The sequence below is a fragment of the Ostrinia furnacalis genome, unplaced genomic scaffold (assembly GCF_004193835.3).
Source record: "Ostrinia furnacalis isolate ACB-3 unplaced genomic scaffold, ASM419383v2 OfSCF7331, whole genome shotgun sequence".
NCBI lineage: Eukaryota > Metazoa > Arthropoda > Insecta > Lepidoptera > Crambidae > Ostrinia > Ostrinia furnacalis.
In genome coordinates, this window is record NW_021137570.1 from 364,282 (window position 1) to 386,793 (window position 22,512).

General features: G+C 36.8%; 2 protein-coding genes across 6 annotated transcripts; one reads left to right on the forward strand and one right to left on the reverse strand.

Moving 5' to 3' along the window:
• Positions 1-4,312: 4,312 nt before the first annotated feature.
• LOC114363890 (pentatricopeptide repeat-containing protein 2, mitochondrial) lies at positions 4,313-10,016 on the reverse strand. The gene is made up of 9 exons (XM_028319764.1): positions 9,837-10,016; positions 9,543-9,762; positions 9,358-9,460; positions 8,496-8,690; positions 7,952-8,048; positions 7,779-7,867; positions 6,219-6,332; positions 5,073-5,180; positions 4,313-4,445 (listed from the first exon to the last, which is right to left on the reverse strand). Exons 1-9 carry the CDS (start codon positions 9,925-9,927, stop codon positions 4,323-4,325), a joined length of 1,140 nt encoding a protein of 379 aa, XP_028175565.1. The 5' UTR covers positions 9,928-10,016; the 3' UTR covers positions 4,313-4,322.
• Positions 10,017-10,461: 445 nt separating this feature from the next.
• On the forward strand, positions 10,462-13,475 carry LOC114363886 (serine/threonine-protein kinase PRP4 homolog). 5 transcript variants are annotated; one of them, XM_083287616.1, is made up of 2 exons: positions 10,462-10,535; positions 11,685-13,475. In XM_083287616.1, the coding sequence occupies exon 2, from the start codon at positions 11,749-11,751 to the stop codon at positions 13,435-13,437; it is 1,689 nt and encodes a 562-aa protein (XP_083143742.1). In that variant the 5' UTR covers positions 10,462-10,535; positions 11,685-11,748; the 3' UTR covers positions 13,438-13,475. The 5 variants fall into 5 exon arrangements, 4 of the variants coding, with proteins under 4 accessions (XP_083143742.1, XP_083143745.1, XP_083143743.1 ...); XM_083287619.1 differs by having other exon boundaries at positions 10,487-10,535; positions 11,742-13,475; XM_083287617.1 differs by lacking the exon at positions 10,462-10,535 and adding an exon at positions 10,567-10,603 and having other exon boundaries at positions 11,742-13,475.
• Positions 13,476-22,512: the final 9,037 nt, after the last annotated feature.

Genomic DNA, 22,512 nt, shown 5'->3' on the forward strand with positions numbered 1-22,512 from the left:
AAACCGAGTTTATGACGAGCTCTGCTGACTTAAGTTTTATAACCAAATGTCCCTTTACTCCTCTTATGCGAGTTTTATGACCCATACAGGCCACATTCAAACATTGTAAGTAATATTAAAGTGGTTAGTATGCTAATCCGTTGTATAATGAAGATAAACGTATAGTTACTAACGGACTAGTGCCGTTTCATGTCTGGAAAGACTCTTTTGAGTAGAGGTAAGTACCTACAATCACACTAACATTATAAAGGCGAAAGTTTGTGAGTGTGTATGTTTGTTACTTTTTCGCGCAAAAACGAATGAACGGATTTTAATGAAACTACAGTATAATTGTTTATAACTCAGAGTAACACATAGGCTATAATTTTTGACGATCAGTGACAAACTGAATTTCACGCGGATGAAGCCGCGGGATAAAGCTACAGCTAGTTATACATATTATTTACTTTTACTGTTAGGTATTTATCAAATCAATCAAAAGGCTAAGTGCGATATGATTGCCCTGCTAAGCTAACTGCTTCTCTACAGAAGTACTCGTAGGTAAAGTCTTTACACATGTTACAGCATGCGATATTGAAAAATTCTAACCTAATCTGGCCTGGTCTAATGAAAACATCCATTATTCCAAAAGGCCCGCGCCCAGAACCTCGGGAATAAATACTTATTGTCTACTTTAGGGCAATCTATCGTTAGTGAGCTCTCCGGAAAGATTGGGCGATACATGGGTCTGCGGGAAGTTTCAGATTGAGGTTCAAGGCTAACATTCGACAGCACATTAGATTACACATTTTCGTTGCAAAATAGAATCTATTACGACTGCATAGATGCCAATGTTTAGCATGATGTTCTGTTGATGTACCTATCTAAGCATTAGGCTGATGGAGTATCTAATACTGATTTATGTGAAGGTTGATTTCATAAATGATTGTATGAGCTGAATATAATATTATAAAGTGATCGGAATACTTTGCTTTGGCCATGAGATGGGATGATGGGATTGGTTTATGAGTATGGCACTGAGTAGGTTGATTAATGAGACGCAGCTATAACGTGTTCTTTCAAATTCTGTAGGTTTGTAGGCTCATGGTAGGCCCTTTTCAGAGCCCCAGAATTATGTTACTTCTTTAATGATTGTAACTTACTCGATGAAATCGACACTAAATACGGTGACTACTTATAATCAGAAATTAAGCAAAAGAGGCTCTTTTCGAGTTAGCAAGCTTTAAATTTCCCATGTGTCCGGGAACTGCTGATTAGTTAGTTTAGTAGGTACTCTACTACATAGATATATCTACATTTCGACGCTTTACTATCCAATTACAAAGAAATGTTTATACCTAAGTTAACCCCAAATAGGTGGATACAATCTTACGATTACCTACGTTGATATAAATAGGTTCAACTTATTTGGGTAAGATTAATAAGGACTTATTCCGCCACCCAACAAGTCACTGAAATAATATCAAAGGTCTTTTTATAAAACCCCATACAAACCCAGAATCGCCTTCCCTTGAAGTAATTCTGTGGATTTTCATTGCAATGGTATTTCAGTAGCATAACAAGTAAATCGCAAGCACAGGGAGCTAAATAAAACACATAAAAACATGTGTTTTTCAGTGCAGAAAAGCCTCTAATTTCCCGCGTCGAAGGGGTAATTGGGGCAACTGTGAGGATGGGTAATTACTGCACTGGTGGCACGCTCAATCTAGACATTCGCTTTTGTCATGTTCCTATGTGGCTGCTGTTCTTTTTTATAACATTGTGAGAAACAAAACTCACAACCCTTGCTAAGGCTGAGTTGCACCACTTACCTTAACTTTAACAAACGTCAAAAATCTGTCAAATTCCATAAAAAAACACCGGTTATCATCAAAGTTATGGTCTATTTTGGTGGTGCAACTCAGCCTAAGTTTAACTACCTTAAAGCTTATGGTCTTATCTTTTACGTGTTACCTACTAGATGGCTACTAAATCGAAATTACGCCCCCGCACCCAATCCAGATTCATTTCTTATTTATAGCACTACCTTCTAATTTACACTACTAATGCAGACAAATAGGACAAAATTCAAAATAGAAACGCCTACCAATGGAGTTAACTTGCACAAAATGTGCCACGTTCATTGTTCTCAATTAGCGTCTGTTTCAACAATTCAAAACCGTATCCCGTCACGTAGCTAGGTGCCGGGCCTACATTAATCTCCACCACAGCTCGGGGATAAAAGCTTGGACACCGAAAATCCATTACGTGCTAGATACCTTGGTACCTACAGCAACGAACGACACGTTGCTTGGACCGACCACGACCCGGGCCCCGATTGCGCAAATGTGTAATGTATCCAACACCCCACCATCATTGGTGCGCGTTTATTCTTTAATCCACACTCCAATTTCATGCCATCTGATATGCAATTCGGTATCGCGGTAAAGTTCACGCGCAAACAAGAAAGACTTTCCATTAAAAGTCCGAACACCTTATTTTTTCACTAAAACAGCACATGTATGTTCGTGAAGCGTTTAACTTGCGTTTCAGAAAAAGTAGCTTTCTTTCAGCTTTTACATAGAGAAGCAGTTGCATTTCGTTTTCGTTTGAACTACTTAGCTGTCAAAGCGTCAACAGCTGACTTTCGTTCGTCGTCCAGTCACGTTGTAGTTGAAAATATTTAGCGCAATCGGGGCACTGAAAGCAAAAGCTCACAGGACTTGCGATCACGCGCTTTAGAATTCTAAGGCCTGAAAGATTACCAGTTTACCACGAATGTCGTTCGTAAATGTAGGTAAGTATATTTTATTTGCCAAAGATTTTTTTACATTCACGTCTGTCGAAGAAAAATTTGCTATGGCAGTCACAATATTTGGCCAAATAGTTATCTAACGTTCGAGCTGAGTAAAGAAGCATGTCGGGTCAGATCCAAGGAACGCGGGTTCGATCCCCGCTGTGCCGCTACACTATTCTGGTGTAGTCACTCATAAGTACCTACTCATAACACAAGCTTATTATTTAGCTTACCACGAGGGGTTACGGGACTATCAGTCCTAATTTGTGTTAAGTACACTATGTTTAATAATTGATGTGTCCTTGTTTAAATTAAGTTGGTTGTATCTTCATGTTGGGACTGTTCTAAAGGCGGCTACGCTACGTCTGAAGTAATAAACCGGCGCGAAATGTCTTCGTCGGCTTACAACAGCTTACAAATTGATCCCAAACATTCCAGATTGGCTACGCCAGACAAATTGATTAAGATAAACTGGGAAGAGCTTGAATTGTATAATTTTACATGAATTAAATCACTATTATGAAAACAAGTGTAAATATTAATTTTAAATGTAGGGTTCAGGTCCTGACACCTTATTTGATTTTCTAATAATTGATGATAATAGAAAATATTATTTTTTATATTACTAAGTTAATTACTTATTATAGTGAAAGGTGTTTAAAAAAAAACAAGATATCTATTAAAAGTTTCTTTAATTCCAAGTCTTTAACATCGAACAGACAACATTTTGTACTCGCAATAATAAATAGATAACAACAGTGCATTCAGTTAGATAACAGTTGAACCAATCATTTCAGCAATTCGCATACAAATTACACATAATATTTCAAAAACATAGTACGGAAATACCGAGTCTTTACATAAATCATTTTTTCTATTGCACTTGAAGCAACCTGCAATTTTATCTACATATTCATTCATCTACATACACACCGCACACATACTCACAGTATTAAAGCTATTTACAAACATAATCTACTTGCTAATTTATTGAATTGTAAGTTTATTCATTCTCAAAACACTTGCAAGTACCATATTGGATACTGGATACACATTAAGTTACATGGCTCTTAAGTGATGTTAATTTGGTTCAACAAAATTTATTACTGGAAATTATTAAAATTTTATTGATTTCAATAGAGAAAGTCTTTTTCGCGATTTTACTGTCTCACAAGTGCCAGAAAATGTAAGTGAGGATGCGCGTAAGCTCAGATGCAGACATCATACACACACAGCAGAAATTTTGGTTTTTCTTTAAAAAAATTTGTTGGTTTTAACTCGGGTAAAGGCGCGCGCGCACGGGTGACTTTTGTCAGCGTGATAATATCTCTATTTTTGTCTTCATAAAGTGTAAAAGAGAAAGATATACTGTCACGGTGACAAAAAGGTGCAAAAAGTCACCCTTGAGCGCATAGCCTAACATCAAGTAATTTCCGCACAATGTTGGCATTATTGCATTCTGCATTCAGTAATTCACATTTAACTGCTCTGCACCGTAACGTCTGCATCGGAACCTACATTTCTCTTTTTTCTTTACTTTCTTTCTTTAGAAATTCCTTCTTTGGCGAGGAACGTAGGGCATCTTTTTCTGGAAAGGCATTCCGCGCGGTTTGTCCAGTTTCTTCGGCCCTGCAGTGATTTCGGCATTCAACAGGTTCTCTAAAGTTTGCTGAATGGAAAATTAATTTGGTCAGTGAATGTTAGCCTCAAGTCTATAAGCTACTGTGTTTTTAGCAAATAAACATTTTGAATTTGAATTAAAATAATCATGTTATCAATAAACTGTTTATCAGTTTATGTCTTAACATTACATATTTAGTTTACTCCTAATTGTTTTACTTTTGTGTCCTGTTTGTGGACGTTAATGCACCTTTAATTGTAAAGTAACTTTTCATAATATGGTACATATAGCGGACACTTGATTTCAATTACAATTTTAATAGTACATAGAAATGATGTTATACAGGGTGTTAGGTAAATGAGTATATGAGCCGACACTAGCCCATGTTAAAATATGCATTTAAATGGTATGGTGAAGTCAGAAATTTGATATCATCATTTAAATTTTTTAAAAGTTCATACAAAATAAAATATATAAAATCAGATTTTTATGAAAATTAAAATAATTAAAATGATGATATCAATTTTCTGACTGTATGGTAAAGTCATTTATATGCATATGTTAACATGGGCTAGTGTCAGCTCATATACCCATTTACCTAACATCCTGTATAGTATGGATTTTGCATGAAACTGGTTAGCAGTATTAATTTTTTCAGTTAATAAAAGTAGTTACCTGTGTATCTATAAGTCGGCGATCCTTCAATTCTTTCTCAATAGTTTCAAACTCCTTCTGCAAGTCCTTGTCACCTTTCTTCTCCACTGCTGCTCTTACTCTTGATATCTGCAATTGTATTTTATTATTGTACAAATAATAAAGTATCTTACTAATATCTTACTAATATTATAAATGCGAAAGTTTGTATGGATGTCTGGATGTCAACATGTTTGTTACTCTTTCACGCAAAAACTACTGAACGGATTTTGATGAAACTTTACAGTATTATTCTTTATAACCCATAATAACTTTCATCCGGGTGAAGCCGCGGGCAAAAGCTAGTATGGAATAATGAGTCTACAGCACCATGTGTATTAGAAGATATATTACCATGTGCGTTAGTTTGTTATCATCAGAAATAGATAAGTCTAGTTTTATCTAGCATGTTTACATTTAATAATCTATACTAATATTATAAATGCGAAAGTAACTCTGTATGTCTGTCTGTCTGTCTCGCTTTCACGCCTAAACCACTGAACCGATTTTGATGACATTTGGCATAGAGATAGTTTGAGTCCCGGGAAAGGACATAGAACAGTTTTTATCCCGGTTTTTGAAACAGGGACGCGCGCGATAAAGTTTTTCTGTAACAGACAAAATTCGGAAAGCTAGTGTTGATACAAATAGCCATAAACTTGATTCGTGGGTACTTGAAGAGTTAGGCCCGGTTTCCACGAAGGTGAAGCGGAGAAGTGTCAGGCAAGAATTTGACAGCGCGGAGCAGAGCTGTACGGAGCGGAGGAGAGAAATGAAATCTCATTAGTTATCCAAAACACTTCTCCACTCCGCTACGCCTTAGTGTAAACCAGGCCTTAACATGTCAAATGACGTCATCGCGTCATAAGGTTGAAATAAAGCCACCAAGGTTACAGAAAAATGAGGAAAAAACCATTTATATTCCCTATTATCACTACATAGTATAAAACTAAATCGCTTTTCGCTCTGTCCATATGTATGCTTAGATCTTTAAAACTACGCAACGTATTTTGATGCGGTTTTTTTTTAAATAGATAGAGTGATTCAACAGGAATGTTTATGTAATACTTAGCACCCGCGCGAAGCCGGCGCGGGTCGCTAGTTTATTATATTGAATAGTTCACTTACTGTCTCTTCGAAGAAGGTGTGTTTGTCCTTTTCTTCAGGAATGTCGATGTCTAAAACGGTCCTTAGCACCGGGAGAGCATCGTCTACACGCCCCATGTCTGCCAGCGCCATTGCCTGTATGAGAAACTTTATTGAAATATTACCTTCACACTATACAAACCACATTTCGGGCTACATTGTATCATAACAATACAGGGTGGAATTTTGTAATGCCACCTGGAGGGAAAGTACTCTTAATATTGTAGATAGAAAAATGTTCTCAAAGAAAACATTTCTTTATTTTTCAAAAGAAAGAGAACTGCATTCAAAGATTTTCGATTTTTTTTCGAAAATTCACTACCATACCATAAAATTTTCTGTACCATAATTAAAATAATTTAAGATTTCATGCTTTTCCTTTCATTTGATTTATCAAGTATGTTAGAGAGATTTCATCCTTATACTTAACCCTAACGATCGATGTAATAAAAATACAGGGTGTAATTTTTAACAGATTTTAGTTGGTTCGATTCCCGGGTGTGGCAAGCAAATTTTTGGAAATCTTTGAAAGCAGTTCTATTTCTTTAAAAAAATAAAGGAATGTTTTCTTTGAGAACATTTTTCTATCTACAATATTAAGAGTACTTTCCCTCCTGGTGGCATTACAAAATTCCACCCTGTATAGTCTGATCGCCGAGCACGTAGAATTTCGTCCAATGACCCCAAGCTACCCATCCTTATTGCTCGCGCGTAATTATATTGCTGTCGCGACTGTGCGACGGGCGCCCGCAGTGAGTGTGCAAGCGCGGTAGCTTGGGGTCACGTGCGCGGAGACCGGGCTTTAGTGACTGAGTTTCTTGCGATGCTTATTCTCAGCACTGGCCCATTTATTGTCCCGAAGCACTGGTAGGGTTAATACTGGGACATGTAAAAGCCTATTTGCAAAAATAAAGGAGTTTTATGAGTTTTTTTGTTATTTAGATCTGATAAGACACAATTTTGCATCGAAAATGGTGAACCAGATTAATACAAAACAGTGTTTTTGTATTAACTTGCAGTATCAAGCAATGCCAAATAAAACGCGAACCAGTAGCAGAAAGTTGCGTACTGATAGCGCTGGTTTGACATGATACTATCCACATTCTTACGATTATGATATTTATTATGATATTTAATTCCTAGTATGACTAGTGTTAACAAATTAGCGCACGCTCTGAGTGGGGAAGGCGCTCTTCTGCACACCCGGCTAAAGAGAAATGACATACCAAGCCTACATAAAAGATTTACCACCTGACATCAAGAGAGTCGTGTGAAATGAATTTTCACACAAGTATGGCTCTCAAAGAAAACATAATCTGAGGAATCAACCAAAGAACCACTTCTTTGGTTGATTCCTCAGATTATGTTTATTGTTGAAAAACAGATTGCCATGAAGCAGAATCATCAAAAAAAAAAAAGTATGACTAGTTTTGCAAAAATCCAATTAGAAAATCTGCACTGAGGCTCTTTAATACATTTTGATTTTTTTCTTGTTTCTCTTCTCTTATATGGGTCTCTACACATAGAGGAGAAGTATCTTACCTTAATATTCCTAACTGTGACATAATGTTTCTTCTGTGTTGATATTGACTCTAGTGCTATATGAGGAGCCCCTTGTTTCAGTGCTAGTGCTGTAAAAAACCAGAATCAAATTAAAATAATGCAGTTAAACTTCAAACATAATACCCAGGTATATTAATTATTAAAATTAATACCTGCAAAGAAAGTACAAGCTCTTCTAACTGGGGCAGTGCCTGCGTCAGTCATCTCTGTCCACAAATTGGAAGCGTATTCCATACTTTTTGGTGTGTTCTGGAAATAAACATAATCATAACATGAAATATAAACATGCATAGAATTTAGAGTAAATAGATTATACTAAGGTATAGGTAATAATATAATAGGCTTTACTCGGTCAATGCCTGGGTTATGGGAGTGACACGGGAGGGAGTTTTTGAGACATAAAACATCAGCAAGACTTCTGATATGCTTCAGTGGGTCTAGACAAAGTGCAAATTATAATCGCAAACCAGTCGAAAAGTGGTCGAAAAGCCCCTTTTTTGTATGGAGTTTTGACGGATTCGATTTTCGATTCGATCAAAAAGTGCGTTTTGTCTAGGGGGGCAGATTTGTAGGCTCTGTCATGTCATAATATGTCAATGTCACACCTCCTCAGGCACTGACTAAGTTAAGTGCTAGAGATACTAAAAATATCTTCTCTCTGTGTAGCATTTTCTAATTATTTCTTACAAAACTTACTTGTTTGTAACACGCTGCTAAAATCAAAACTACAGGATACTTGGGGAATTTAATCATATTTATTTGTGCCTCTTTGGCTCTTTCGAAAACTCTGTACATCTCGTCATACATTTCATGGCAGTAGAGCAAGTCAAGCAAAATGTGGTACGTCATTACTTGGTCGAAGAAACCTTTGTTGTCAGGGTCCTCAAAGCACTGAAAAGAAAGACATCATTAAAAAGACTGTATAAATAAATAGTATAATGTAAAAAAATAGGTTATTTGCTTAAGTTCTCAAAAATGGCAATGCCAGATTTTGTATGGAAGGTGGCGTCTTTTTTTTTTCGCGCGGCCATCGACCATCTTAGTTTTTTGATTACAAAATAGTGTAATAAACCAAACTTACTATGGCATGTATACCTCTAAACTCAGTCTGAACTGAGTTACGAGCATTAGAAGTTTAATGATTTTCATACTAGATTTGCTTTTTGCGCGCAAGTTTTGTAAGAAATTGCAACAAAATATTGCGCTATTTTTTTATTGCGCTGATTCTGCTACATACTGATGTCTGGAGCCTTTAATGGATGGTATTGTTTGTTTACACATACAATGTCATTATTTTGTTGCAATTTCTTACAAAACTTGCGCGCAAACAGCAAATCTAGTATGAAAATCATCAAACTTCTGATGCTCGTAACTCAGTTCAGACTGAGTTTAGATGTATACATTATCATAGTAAGTTTGGTTTATTACCTATTTTGTAATCAAAAAACAAGGTTTGGTCGATGGCCGCGTGAAAAAAAAAAGACGCCAATTTCCGGCATTGTCTTTTGAACTCATTTAGGTGTTGTAATAATTTTAAAGCCTGAAATTTCACAGGTACCTTCAAAGCCTCATTGGGAGCATCCAAAAAATGGTACATTCGCATCACTACAGGACCAAAAACAAATGAACCAAACCTAAATTCTGATTTGTTGGTGTTGAACCTGAAAGAAAGTCACACTTTGTACATGACCATACATTAAAAGAAGTAATTGTAAAACATTTGTTTCAATTTGTAGAACATACTTTTTGATCATATCCATAACGAGTTCAAGATCTGCAGGTTCCGCTATATGTACCATATTTTTTAAGTCTTCAGTGAAAACCATGTTTTTAGGATCCTGAACAAACTCAATCATCTTCGTCCGAAACTTATCAGAAAAATTTGAAAATTGCTCCTTGATTCTCTTTCTCGATTGGAGGTAACCATCAATCCCAAGTGCGGTTTGTGAATATAAATGTTGCACTGTGAATTTAATACACAATAATTAACAAATTTAATAAAAGAACAAAATCTTGAGAGGTTAGAGAGAGACATACCTTGCGTTACATACAATGTTCGAAATGGAATACATAACCGAAAATTGTTATGAAATGCATTTTTTAACACAATTTTAGCGAACATAGTCATTTTCCTTCAATTAAATAAAATTTTTAGCAAAGTCCGAAGAATAGCGCCGATTAAATTTGAGGTTAGATTTTAAACATTGTCAAATTTTGAATTTAGTGATGTGCTTTTGGATTTGGAAAAATATTTCGTGTATGATTTATTACGATTAATCAATTGAATGATCACATTGGGAACTTACATCGTATACACTATGTATTGTGGCTTTTTCAATAATGAGTCATTATTAATGACTATTTAAATGGAGAAGGCATCATAATTATTACCCTCTTTTTTTCATTTAAAATGGAAAGTGACCATATGTTGGTCATAAATAACAAGCTGATGACTGATCTAAGGCAATTTCTTCTACTTTATTTCTATTTTTCTTTAGTTAACTATTATTTAAGATTTTCTTCAGGGTGCAAGAAAGTGATCATCATTTGCAAAAAAAGCATGCCGCCGTCTCCTTACTTGTCTGCTCGAAGCCTACCGCTAATGCTAATGCCACTAATCTTTAATCTGTGGTGAATGATGACATATTCATTGTCTGTCATGGTCTGTCATGGTTGTCGTTGTCTGTCAGAAAATAATTTACAAATCTTTGAAAAACCCACAAAAAAAATACAAAAGTGTGTGCTTAACCATTTAATTTACTGATTTGTATTTCTTTTGATTACTACTAAAATCTCCTGAAATAGTAATCAATAGAAATATGTCAATACAAATTAATAACTTGTTGTGTAATAAAAAACAAAAACCTTCTTGAACTTGCTAATAATATTGTCTTTTATTCATAATATTAGACAATATTAATTAGCGCGTACTGTGATTATCTTATATTTATACTTATTCAGTTATATAAGACCTTATTTAATGTATTGACAACATTTTCTTCAGAGCCTACTTTCGCGCCTTCATAAATCTTTCGAAAGAGCTCGTGGATATTTGCTAAAAAATCTCATTTACTACTATCATTTATGATACTTGAAGTGGACACAATGTTTGATCCTAGTATTCGTTATTAGTATGATTGAGTTTCTTCCAAAATTATTTCATTATTTCAATTCTATTAAACCTCCATCAAGACGATTTTAGTGTTCTGTAATAAACATTTTCATTGTGCGTTTAATGTCCCATGACTTGTGTATAATTTCAGCTCTTATTGGCACAATCTTGGATATATTTGTTTATTGAATAATTCAAAACTAGGATGAGTAAAATGATGCTACCTACTACTACCAATATTAATAACTGTTACTTACTAATGATTCACAACACATACAATAAGTGTGTATCATTGGCATTTTGTTTGAGGAATTTGTTCTAATGTGTTTTTACAACTTTTTTCTAGCAAGATGACACATAAGTCCATACTATTAAAAACAAATACCATGGATGGTTCAGTAAAGTGATGTGGCTTCCACTTTAAATGGGACATGTTCAATACTTAAATCCATCAGTGGAAATATGAAGATGTGAATGATTGCATAAAAACTCATAACCTTGGAACAGAATACTGATAATTAATTGGATGGGTGGAAATGTAATCAATGATATAGTAACAATATTTTATAGATGTCACCAAAGTCACATTCATGAGAGTTGCATAAGCCATCAATCTTCTATAAAACAAATCAACAACTATCATGAAAGTGACCTGAAACTGCTTTACAATATACATGTTCATGAAAAAAATGATATTTCATTAAATAGTTTAATGTAGCTTACAAACTTTGAAATTTAGCCATTTGTACTAATTTCTTTTTATCTCTTTACAGATTAATAAATCCTCATAGTACCTATATTAAATAAGTATAACAAGTTTGAATTTGAAGTTGTAGAATGGCAGACAACAGGTATCCAAAAAACAAATCAACCAGAAGAATTGGAAGTGGAGATCTAAAATCAAGCTCACGGAAAAGGAGGCATGAAGAACATAAAGAAACCAAACGGCGTTCGGATTGTAAGACTCCACCTCTACCGTCGAAAGTTTCAAGCCTAGATGAACTTATAAAACAAAGACAAAATCTTAAAGAAGAATTAAAAAGAATTTCTAAAAATAAACTTGAAGAGAATACAATGCACGACAGTATAATGAATTCTTTCAAATCCAATGGAAATCATCCTGATGCAAACGACAACCATAATGCTAAAAAAAATAGAAAAACAATTAAACCGTTGCCAGAACAAGAAGAAGACTATACCCATTTAGATTCTGACGATGAAGAAAATATTATAGAACAGAGGAGAAGACAGAGAAAGCAACTTTTAGAGAAATTAAACCTTCAGTCAGAGACTGAGAATGTGTGTTTAAACAAAACTGCAGAGCCTGAAGAAATAGTTCAAATCAAAACTCCTTGTGAAGAATCACCTTCACCAGACAAACCAAGTTCTGCTAAAGAAACAACTGATATGTTTTCAGAAAACGACTTTGTTCCCAATAAAGTCCCAGATTCAGTAACACAGGACAATAGCAATTCACAATTGAGTGACAATTGGGATGATCCAGAAGGTTACTACAACGTAAGAATTGGCGATATCATAGACAATAATAAATATGTAGTGAAAAGTATTCTAGGACAAGGTGTATTTGCTAATGTCATTCTAGCTCAAGACATCAAGAACAATAAATCTGAAGTGGCTATTAAAATAATGCGAAATAATGATTTAATGTACAAAACGGGCCTAAAAGAACTAGCCATGTTGAGAAAGATTAATGATGCTGATCCTGAGAATAAATACCATTGTGTAAGATTGCTCAAGAATTTCATGCACAAAGGGCACCTTTGCCTAGTGTTAGAACCCCTTTATATGGATTTAAGGCATGTTATTAAAAAGTATGGGAGACACCGTGGTCTAAATATGAAAGCTGTTATGAGCTATAGCAGACAGCTGCTTCTAGCTTTGAGACATTTAAAAAAAGTTGGTATCATCCATGCTGATGTAAAACCTGACAACATCCTTGTAAATGAGAAAAAGAATATATTGAAGTTATGTGACTTTGGTTCAGCAATGATAGTTGGATATAATGAATCAACTCCTTATTTAGTCTCCAGGTTTTACAGAGCCCCAGAAATCATATTGGGTATTCCATTCAAGCATAGTGTGGATGTGTGGTCTGCTGCTTGCACGATATATGAAATGACCACTGGAAAAATTATGTTCACTGGAAGTTCTAACAACAAAATGTTGAAATGCTTTATGGACCTAAAAGGAAAAATCCCTGGAAAAATGATTCAGAAAGGGAAATTTAAGGATCAACATTTCAATTACAATAATAACTTCCTTCTACACAAAAAAGATGAAGCTACGGGAAGGGAAAAATTTGTTGAACTATTCACTATCAATGTTTCCCGAGACCTTCTACAAGAACTGAAGAAAACGCATAAAAGTACATATGCAGATGACGAAAAGAAATTGATTCAACTCAAGGATTTCTTAGACAAGATGTTAGGACTGGATTATCATCAAAGAATGACTGTCACAGATTGTCTAAACCACCCATTTATACAAGAACCACTAGTAACATGACATCATCAAGGTGACTCAATAAAAAAATAGTAACATAAGATGTTTTTCATTTTGTTCTACCATTAATTTAAACTTGTAATGGACTACGAACTTAAAAAGGTCATGATATTATGAACAATTTCAACAGATAGATCAAAGTTTTCTAGAATAGGTTTCTTGCCAATGTCCTTTCGACCAATAGGTAGTTATTATAAATTGGGGGTGGTTATTATTTTTAAAAATGAAACAAAGTTCTAATAGAAGAGTACTTTATTAGTTGCCTATGAGACAAAACAACAAAAAATATGTATACGCCATCAACCAAAATATCACTTAGGTTTCACATGACCACTACATACATGTGAAGTATCACAATATAAAAGGAGGAAAATTGACATGTTCGTCACCGGCTAAATACGGAATTGTAGTCCGATTCATTTGACCAATTGACATAGCATGATGATCATATTGAACCTTAACCCTTATTCAAACGCGAGCTGGTATGGATTTTTTTTACAAAGTTGAAGTGGATTTTGGGTAATTGTGGGTCACTTATTTCATATTTTTGATCAAAATTTATAAAAAAATAGGGGAAGGGGTAGTTTTTTGGGTGGTAAATAATTTACCATTATCCATTTATGACTACGAATTATTAAATGTTGGTGGTAAAATAGTTACCATTGTCCGTTTTGGTTTATTTTTGGTTCTTGACTAGTGACTTCCTCTTGGTTCTACCTATATTTCATTAAATATTTTGGGAATGAAATAAATATATTGTTTTTATATTTATTAATATTACTTATTATGCTTACAATTAGGATGCTTACCTTGAGTCTGAAACTAACAATTCACTAATTACGTAACGTCAAAACGTTACGTAAATAGATATCAAAATAACTTAAAATTTCTCCAAATATTTATTTAGTTTTATTTGTGCACATACAAAAAACAGCAGTTTTTTTATATATCATCAAACTTTTGTCAAGACGGGATCGGACAATGGTAAACTATTTACCACTTCTTTAAAATGTCTAAATTATATGAATAAATCAATTGCAGACGTTGCCTATAAGTGAGATTATACAATAAATGTTATAGTTTAGGAATTTGAATCCAAAAAACACTTATCAGAATTTTCGTTGAACAAAGTTTCAAAAATACCAAAAACGCGCGCTAAAAACTTGAAATTTTTCACACCAAAACCGTTTGGTTGACTTTGACATTACCTGACAGTGACAAATGACGTTGAAAAGTTGTAAAATGGCATAGATAAGTAAAAAAATATATTTAAAAATATAAATAAGTGACCAAGATATCTTTAAGTATTACCATATCGAAAATTAGGATCCTTTTTTTAAAGTAAACAAAGTGGTAATATATTTACCTTTATTTGAATAAGGGTTAAAACCTTTGACATACAGTTTAAAATGCGACTAGCATTTGTAAAGGATAAAATATATTTCCTCATGGAAAATTCAACTTTCCGTTACCTTTATCTAAAATGATGGTGCTTAACCAGGATTACCATTAGGTTACATTCCTAGATGTTTACTTTCTTCTAAATAATATGTAGGTAACACATAATTTGTAATAATAGACGGGAAACAGCCGGCCGGCTGCTATCATTATGTATTTGGTTACCCCAAATTTTTCCAATAGATAATTTCACCACGGAACAAAATTAAATTTTCCTTTGTTATTTAAAAAAAAAACATTACATTTTTCCAAGTGAAATTCATTCTTCAAATAAAAGCAGATAGCAAACATCAAGGAATCTGACCTGAAATTAAGTTTTTTGACATAAAAGCATTTACAAATTACTGACAATAAATTAAAACTTTTCAAATGGCAACCCTATTCTTCCTTCAAAACATTTTGCAAGCATATCCAACCGATTTGTTACAATTAATCAATTATTTGAAATTAAACACCAGGCTGACCTATTACAACCTTTCAGATTCTTTTTACAAATAAAGAAAATATAAAATCAACAACAAAACATTACAATAAGTAAATATCATCACAGTACAATAAAATAATATATAAAAAAACCGATTAGTGTAAATCACACAATGTTTCATAGCACTCTAATAGCCGACTTTAATATTTACAAATAATCCATCTGTAGCACTCACTTCGGTAGCAAACTACACAAATATCCACCCTCTATAAATACTTAATACTTCAAATTGAGGCAGAATACTGTATATTTCAACATGAAGCCGAAGTCTTAAGACATTCATTCATTTATAAAAGGGACACAAAAATTCAAATACGACGCATCGTAAAATACACTCAATTGCTTTTAATTTGATAAAATTATTGAGATATGTGACATTCAATGAGGTAGGAAAAAGATATGACCAAATTGATTAAAACGATTGCAACACAATTTGGCAAAATGTATTCCTACACAAGTAGGTAACTAAATATTTAGTGATACTTTACCAAACTAAAATTACTTCATTAATGTCCAATTACCAACCCAATAAAATTATCATGTAAGTACCCTAAGATTTTAAAAAGGTGCTACAGAATAATTAACAATCTACCAAGTTATTCTATAACGTACATTCTATTCAAAATGTACACAATCTCCTGCTAGTACGAGTCTTCCGCACATCCTATTTTTACATTTAATCGTTTTCAGCCACAGCCGTATTGTAACGGTTTAAAAAAATCTATTGTCCGTGAAGTGCACGCTCGATATAAGGCTTAATAAACAATTTCAAAAATATAATTCGATTTTGAAGATAGAGAAAGTTAAGTTTTCTTTCTTTGTTTCTTGGACCACCTTAAGATGTCAGGTTACTGGATGCCAATATTTAATCTTTTAATGATGACATAATTTTAAAGATTTTAGAATGTGGTGTTATTTTGAAATTGCTTATGCTTTATTAAAGCATGCCCTAAAGATTTATGATCAAAGGCTACTCTTCACAGAGGAAATGTTAATTGCTGCAAACTGCTTTCAAGTCTCGATTATCGCCGAAATCCCTTCAACCCGGCTCCATTAAGCGTTTTCGGTGGGAAAAAAGTATAATTCAGATGTCCCAACAAAGTTCCCAAACGATTAGGTGTAGTGGAAATTTCGATAATAATCCCATTATTTGTATTAACAATAACATAATCACAAATCCCTAAATAGAACAAACCTTATATACAATTTAAGTAGCATTTATATAGCTAATATAATCTAATGTCAGATTTATGGATGGATCCATTACATAGACTTAAAGCAGAAATGGGATGTAAAGCAGTCTCAAGAAATTCGATTTGATCACTGGCTCTGTCTATCACAAAACTAACCGGTAGATTACTGCGACAAGAGATTACAATGTTTCAGTTCTACTGAGATTCTCTGAAAAGGAAATCAGGTATCAAATAACACTAATATTCTTATGTTAACTCGTTATAGTATCACTATACTATAGTAATGTTTCTTTGGATGTTTATACGTGGTTGTACCGGGCGGGTTATGTGGGCGGCGCCTGGGTGTGGAAGCCGGGGGCTAGGTCTATGGACTGGCCTGAGGCGATGGAGTCGGGGCTTTGGAGAGAGGCGCTGTAAACTGGATTCATGGGCGTGGTGCCCCCGGCTTCGAATAGCGTGCTGTCGTATACACTGTTGCTCTGCTGGAACAAACAACTTTACTATAGTTCTGTTCTGAACGAATAAGGATATTTCGAGTTTCTGGCCCCGACTTCACCCTTCATACCTACTCAAGTATAATAAGTATTGACTCCCAACGATGAATCAATTATACTCAAGGACTTTTATGACTTTCGGACTGAAATAACGCAGGTGTAGCATATTATCCAATTACAAAGTTTTTGATTATGCTAAATTATGCTTAGCTAATTCTTCATCATCGGGTCTTTTAGTTTCCACTACCATACGACCCTTTCTATTTAAAATAATACAGCTGTATAACACAGTTTTGTATAGGACCAATTTTTATTGGAGTTCAGTAGTAGTAAGACTTACCTGATAGATGTAGTCAGAATCGGTCTTCAAGGAGCTGAAGCTTTGCTGGTGCGGCAGAGACACCTGGTCGTCGTCCATAGGCTCGTCCATCTGAGCCTTGTACGAGAACATGATGCTCGGCTGAGATACACTGGAATTCATACAAGAAAATGGTTACAAATGAAGGCTATGGTTATAGCGCTCACCAGTTGGTGCCACTCACTGTAGAGTAGGTAAGGTCACTGTTACTGTGTGGGTGTGCTTGTGGCGAAGACAGTGGCGCCAACTGTGTGCTTACCATGAGTTTAAGTTAGTTGTGCTCGCTAGCGACTGCGTAAAAATTACATTATAATGTATGACAGATTGTATAGCGCCCCTAGCGGCTACTTTCAAGAACTAAAATCTTCATAAATTTTTTTGACGCACTCGCTAGCGAGCTCATCAAACGTTAACTCATGGTAAGCACACTGGTGAGCGCTGAAGGCGTAGGAGGACTATCCTATCGACTGTAGTAGGGGCATGTCAATCGCTAATGGTGCCAACTGTATAAAAACGATAGCCTTAATTTCGTTACATCGAATCAAGGACTTCAGGTAGTTTTCAGAGCAAAAAGGTTTATAATTATTAAGAAACGCGACGCTTAACCCTTCATTTGATTTTGTTCACTGGGATGAACATTCAATTGAAAAAAATAATATGCCGAGTGCATACGTCTTAATTTCTGGTAAGTTTTTTTTTTCACTAGAAAATATACTTAAGTTTTGGTAGAAAAATATTTTTATGTGCTAGTCACACGTGNCTTTTTACATACACTACAGATACAGAAATAATCGCCCTTATTTCTTACAAAATAAGAGCAACAGTTGTAATTCACCTGTAACGCTTGATGTGCCGTCGAGTGTTATTAATAACATATTTTTAAGAAGCACAATCAAGACTGGATTTATGCATGTTTTAAATGCATGAATATACATAATGAAGGCAGCTTCTATTTTTTTGCATGTTAAATACGTAAGATAAACTTTGAATGCAATTCCTAAACATGTGAATATTTATCTCCGTCTTAGTTAAGTATGTATAAGTTTACTTGAATGTTTGTGATTGTCTGTCCGTCCATTTTCAGTGCAATTTGTGTGTATTCGTAAAACGTGCCTTGATGTAAGATTTATATGGAAAATAACTATTTATTGTGAAAAGTATTGTGACGAACGGAACGAAAACTGCCTTGAGTTTATCTAAATAAAATTATTTTTTACACAGAAGAGTAATTTTATTTCTTTATATTTCATAAAATATACATAATATCACAGAATGTAATCACTAGCATTATCCCATCCCAACTAATATTATAAATGCGAAAGTAACTCTGTCTGTCTGTCTGTCTGTCTGTCTGTCTGTCTGTTACGCTTTCCCGCTTAAACCTCGCAACCGATTTTGATGAAATTTGGCATAGAGATAGTTTGAGTCCCGGGAAAGAACATAGGATAGTTTTTATCCCGGTTTTTGAAACAGGGACGCGCGCGATAAAGTTTTTCTGTGACAGACAAAATTCCACGCGGGCGAAGCCGCGGGCGGAAAGCTAGTATCACAATAAAATAATAAATTAAAAATACGAGGGTGGTCTGAAAAGTTTCCGACCTAACATAGATACAAGATTTGTTTTCTTAAAATTTATTTTTATTTTTCTACATAGTCTCATCTACAGTAATTAGTCGGCGCCAAAACTCGGATTTATTGCGCCTAAACTGCGCCAACAGAGCATTGGAAATGTTCATTCGAACACGTCGTTGGTCTGACGTTAGCAAACGCGGCACCCAACGCGCGGACAGCATTCTCATGCCTAAATCTTGATTGAATATGTGACAAACACGTTCTTTGGACATTTTCATTGCCTCTGCTATCTCTTTCACTTTAATTCGGCGGTCGTGTAACACCATTTGATGAACTTTAGCGATGTTATCGTCAGTAGTTACAGTTTTTGGACGTCCCGAACGTTCATCATCTCCCAAGCTCTTACGGCCACGTTTAAATTCGGCTGCCCAAAATTTTACTGTGGTAAATGACGGTGAAGAGTCCCCGTACACAGAATCTGACTCATCTTTGATTTGCGTAGGGGTATTCCCTTTCAAAAACAAATATTTTATGACAGCTCGATACCTACTCGATCTTTTCCATTTTCACAAAAATACTCACATCGACTCACTCAAACGACTTTCAAATAAAAACCGCGCGTCAAAAATGGCTGAAACTTTGAAGTGTTGCTATCAAAAGATGCACAATTACATTCCCTGACTTTAATTGATGTGTGCTGTCATCTTCACGTTGAGGTCGGAAACTTTTCAGACCACCCTCCCAAAAACTCAACTTTTCGTGGTGATTATTCACGAAGGGCTGAGTTGTTCTACTTACTAAAAGCACGAAGGCAACAAATTAATAATAATTGCAAGGGGTTACCTAAGTAGGGAAGTTGAAGAAGTTGGAAGTTTGCATGGAGATCATTCATGTCTCTAGTAAAGAATACACAAAAAAACATTTTATTGCAAGAATAAAAGTCCGCGCGCATGATAAAGACTGTACTAATGTACTACAGACAAAAATGGCAGCAAAGCCAAAGGCTAGTATGTAGCGGAGGGGGGTGCAGTCACACAAGTCGATCAGTTTTACAATGGTAGTCCTTGGACAGTTTGCCGGCTGTATAGGGGGAGGGGGGCGTAGCAGTCAAGTCAATCCAATCCAATCTACAGCGGCAGACTGGGCAGTTCACTGGCAGTGTACGGTAGATGCGGTCGCAAACAAGTCATCAGCAGCAAAATCGAGGCAGTTTGTAGTCAATATAATACCTCAGGCGCTTTGTAATCTCACCTCGGGCAGCTTGACAGCGGTGTAGAGCAGGGTGCCAACAATCTTTTGTGAAGTTTAGGGAGGGGGGAAATCCAGGCATCTTGGGAGCAGTAGGAAGTGAGCTAGCCACACTCATTACAATAGGATCTTACAGAGACACTCCTTGGGCAGTATGTAGTCTATCAGTTCTCGCAGCGGCAGACGTCAGGCAGCTTGTGCGCGGTGTAGCAGCATTGGGGTAGTTTGTAGTCACTAGAATAAGCTCGGCAGTTGCTACAGTCTTCGGGCTGTTTGTAGTCTCTATTGGGCAGCTTGACAGCAGTGTAGGGCAGGGTGCCAACAATCTTTTGTGAAGTTTAGGGAGGGGGGAAATCCAGCCAGCTTCGCTGCAGTAGGAAGTGAGCTAGCCACACTCACACTCATTACAATAGGTTCTTAAAGCGGCAGACCTCGGGCACTCTGTATTCTTTATCAGTTCTCAAAGCGGCAGACTCGGGCAGCTTGGCAGCGGTGTAAAATAGGGAGACAATTATCTTTATTGTAACATTAGGGAGCTCGGAAATCTGGGCAGCTTATCAGCGGTATGAGGTGGGTTAGTCACACACAATCAGTTCTCGAGTCTCATAACAGCTATTAGCTAACCTTAGGGACTTGTCTCTATCAGTTCTCACAGCAGGAGATCTTGAGTAGCTTGGCAGCGGTGTATGGCAGGGTGACAGCAATCTTTTGTAATATTATTAAGGAGGGCGAAAGTCTGGGCAGCTTCGCAGCGATAGACTTCAAGCAGTTTGCTCAGAGTATAGGAGGGGAAGTGGCACGCAACACAATTCAGATCTTTCAGGGGCACTCGTCGGGCACTTTATAGTCTCTCTCAGTCTCACAACGGCTAACCTCGGCAGATTGTATACTCTATCAGTTCTCGCAGCGGCTACGGCAGCAGCGTAATTATATTGCTGTCGCGACTGTGCGACGGGCACACGCAGTGAGTGTGCGAGCGCGATAGCAATACAATTACGCGCGAGCGATAAGAATGGGTAGCTTGGGGTCATTGGACAAAATTGTACGTGCTCCCGGACCAGACTATAGTCTCTCTCTCTTTGTATTGTAGTATCAGTTCTCGCAGCGGCAGACGTCGGGCAGCTGGTGCGCGGTGTAGGGCGGCGCGCAGGCGGGCCCGCACACGCGCGCCGCCTCGTGCCCGCCGCGGGGCAGCAGCCGCCCCGGCGCCTCCACCAGCTCCACTACGTAGTTGGCGCGGAGCAGACCGGCTGGTAGTTTTCATAGCGAGATACTTCGGGCAGGTTGCTCCTCAGATCCGCTGGTATTACTCACAGCGAGTACTTCGGGCGGTTTGCTCAATGTAGAGGAGGGGGTATACAGTAACACAGCAGCGGTAGAATTCGAGCGGCTTGCTCACATTAGTAGAGGAAGGGAGAAGTCACTCAATCCAATCAAATCTTATAGGGACACTCCTTAGGCAGTATGTGGTCTATCAGTTCTCACAGTAGCAGACTTGGGGCAGCTGTTTGTTGACATTGTATGGAGAGTGAAATCACAGAAGTTGAGCAGTTTACACAGCAGCAGCATTGGGGCAGTTTGTAGTCACTAGGATCAGCTCGGCAGTTGCTACAGTCTTCGGGCTCTATCGGGCAGCTTGACAGCAGTGTAGGGCAGGGTGACAGCAGTCTTTTGTAGTGTTAAGAAGCCATAAGTCCAGGCCAGCTTCTCAGCGGTATGGGGTGGGTTAGTCACGCACAATACTATCACATCTTACAGCAGTAGACCACAGGCACTAGTCTATCAGTTCTCGCAGCGGCACACTTCAGGCAGCTTGTGCGCGGTGTAGATCAGGGTGCCAGTAACTTTGGGAGGGGAGAAGTCTGGGCAGCTTCGCAGCCTTATTGGGTGAGTTTAGTTACGCACTATTGGGTTAGCCACTCACAATAAAATCAGGCCTTAAAGCAGTAGACCACAAGCACCAGTCTCTATCAGTTCTCGCAGCGGCAGACGTCGGGCAGCTGGTGCGCGGTGTAGGGCGGCGCGCAGGCGGGCCCGCACACGCGCGCCGCCTCGTGCCCGCCGCGGGGCAGCAGCCGCCCCGGCGCCTCCACCAGCTCCACTACGTAGTTGGCGCGGAGGAGGCCGGCTGGTAGTTCTCATAGCGAGATACTTCGGGCGGTTTGCTCAGATTAGAAGAAGGCAGAAGACAGTACAATCGGATCTTATAGGGCCACTCAGTCCTCAGGCACTTGTTTCTATCAGATTTCAGCAGTAACACTGTAACACACA

Coding starts and splice junctions, on each gene's coding strand:
- LOC114363890 (XM_028319764.1), bottom strand. CDS start 9,927: ATGACTATGTTCGCTAAAATTGTGTTAAAAAATGCATTTCATAACAAT. Junction 8,691..9,357: donor CTCCCAATGAGGCTTTGAAG/GTACCTGTGAAA, acceptor CTTTCTTTTCAG/TGCTTTGAGGACCCTGACAA. Junction 8,049..8,495: donor TAGCAGCGTGTTACAAACAA/GTAAGTTTTGTA, acceptor GTTTATTTCCAG/AACACACCAAAAAGTATGGA.
- LOC114363886 (XM_083287616.1), top strand. CDS start 11,749: ATGGCAGACAACAGGTATCCAAAAAACAAATCAACCAGAAGAATTGGA.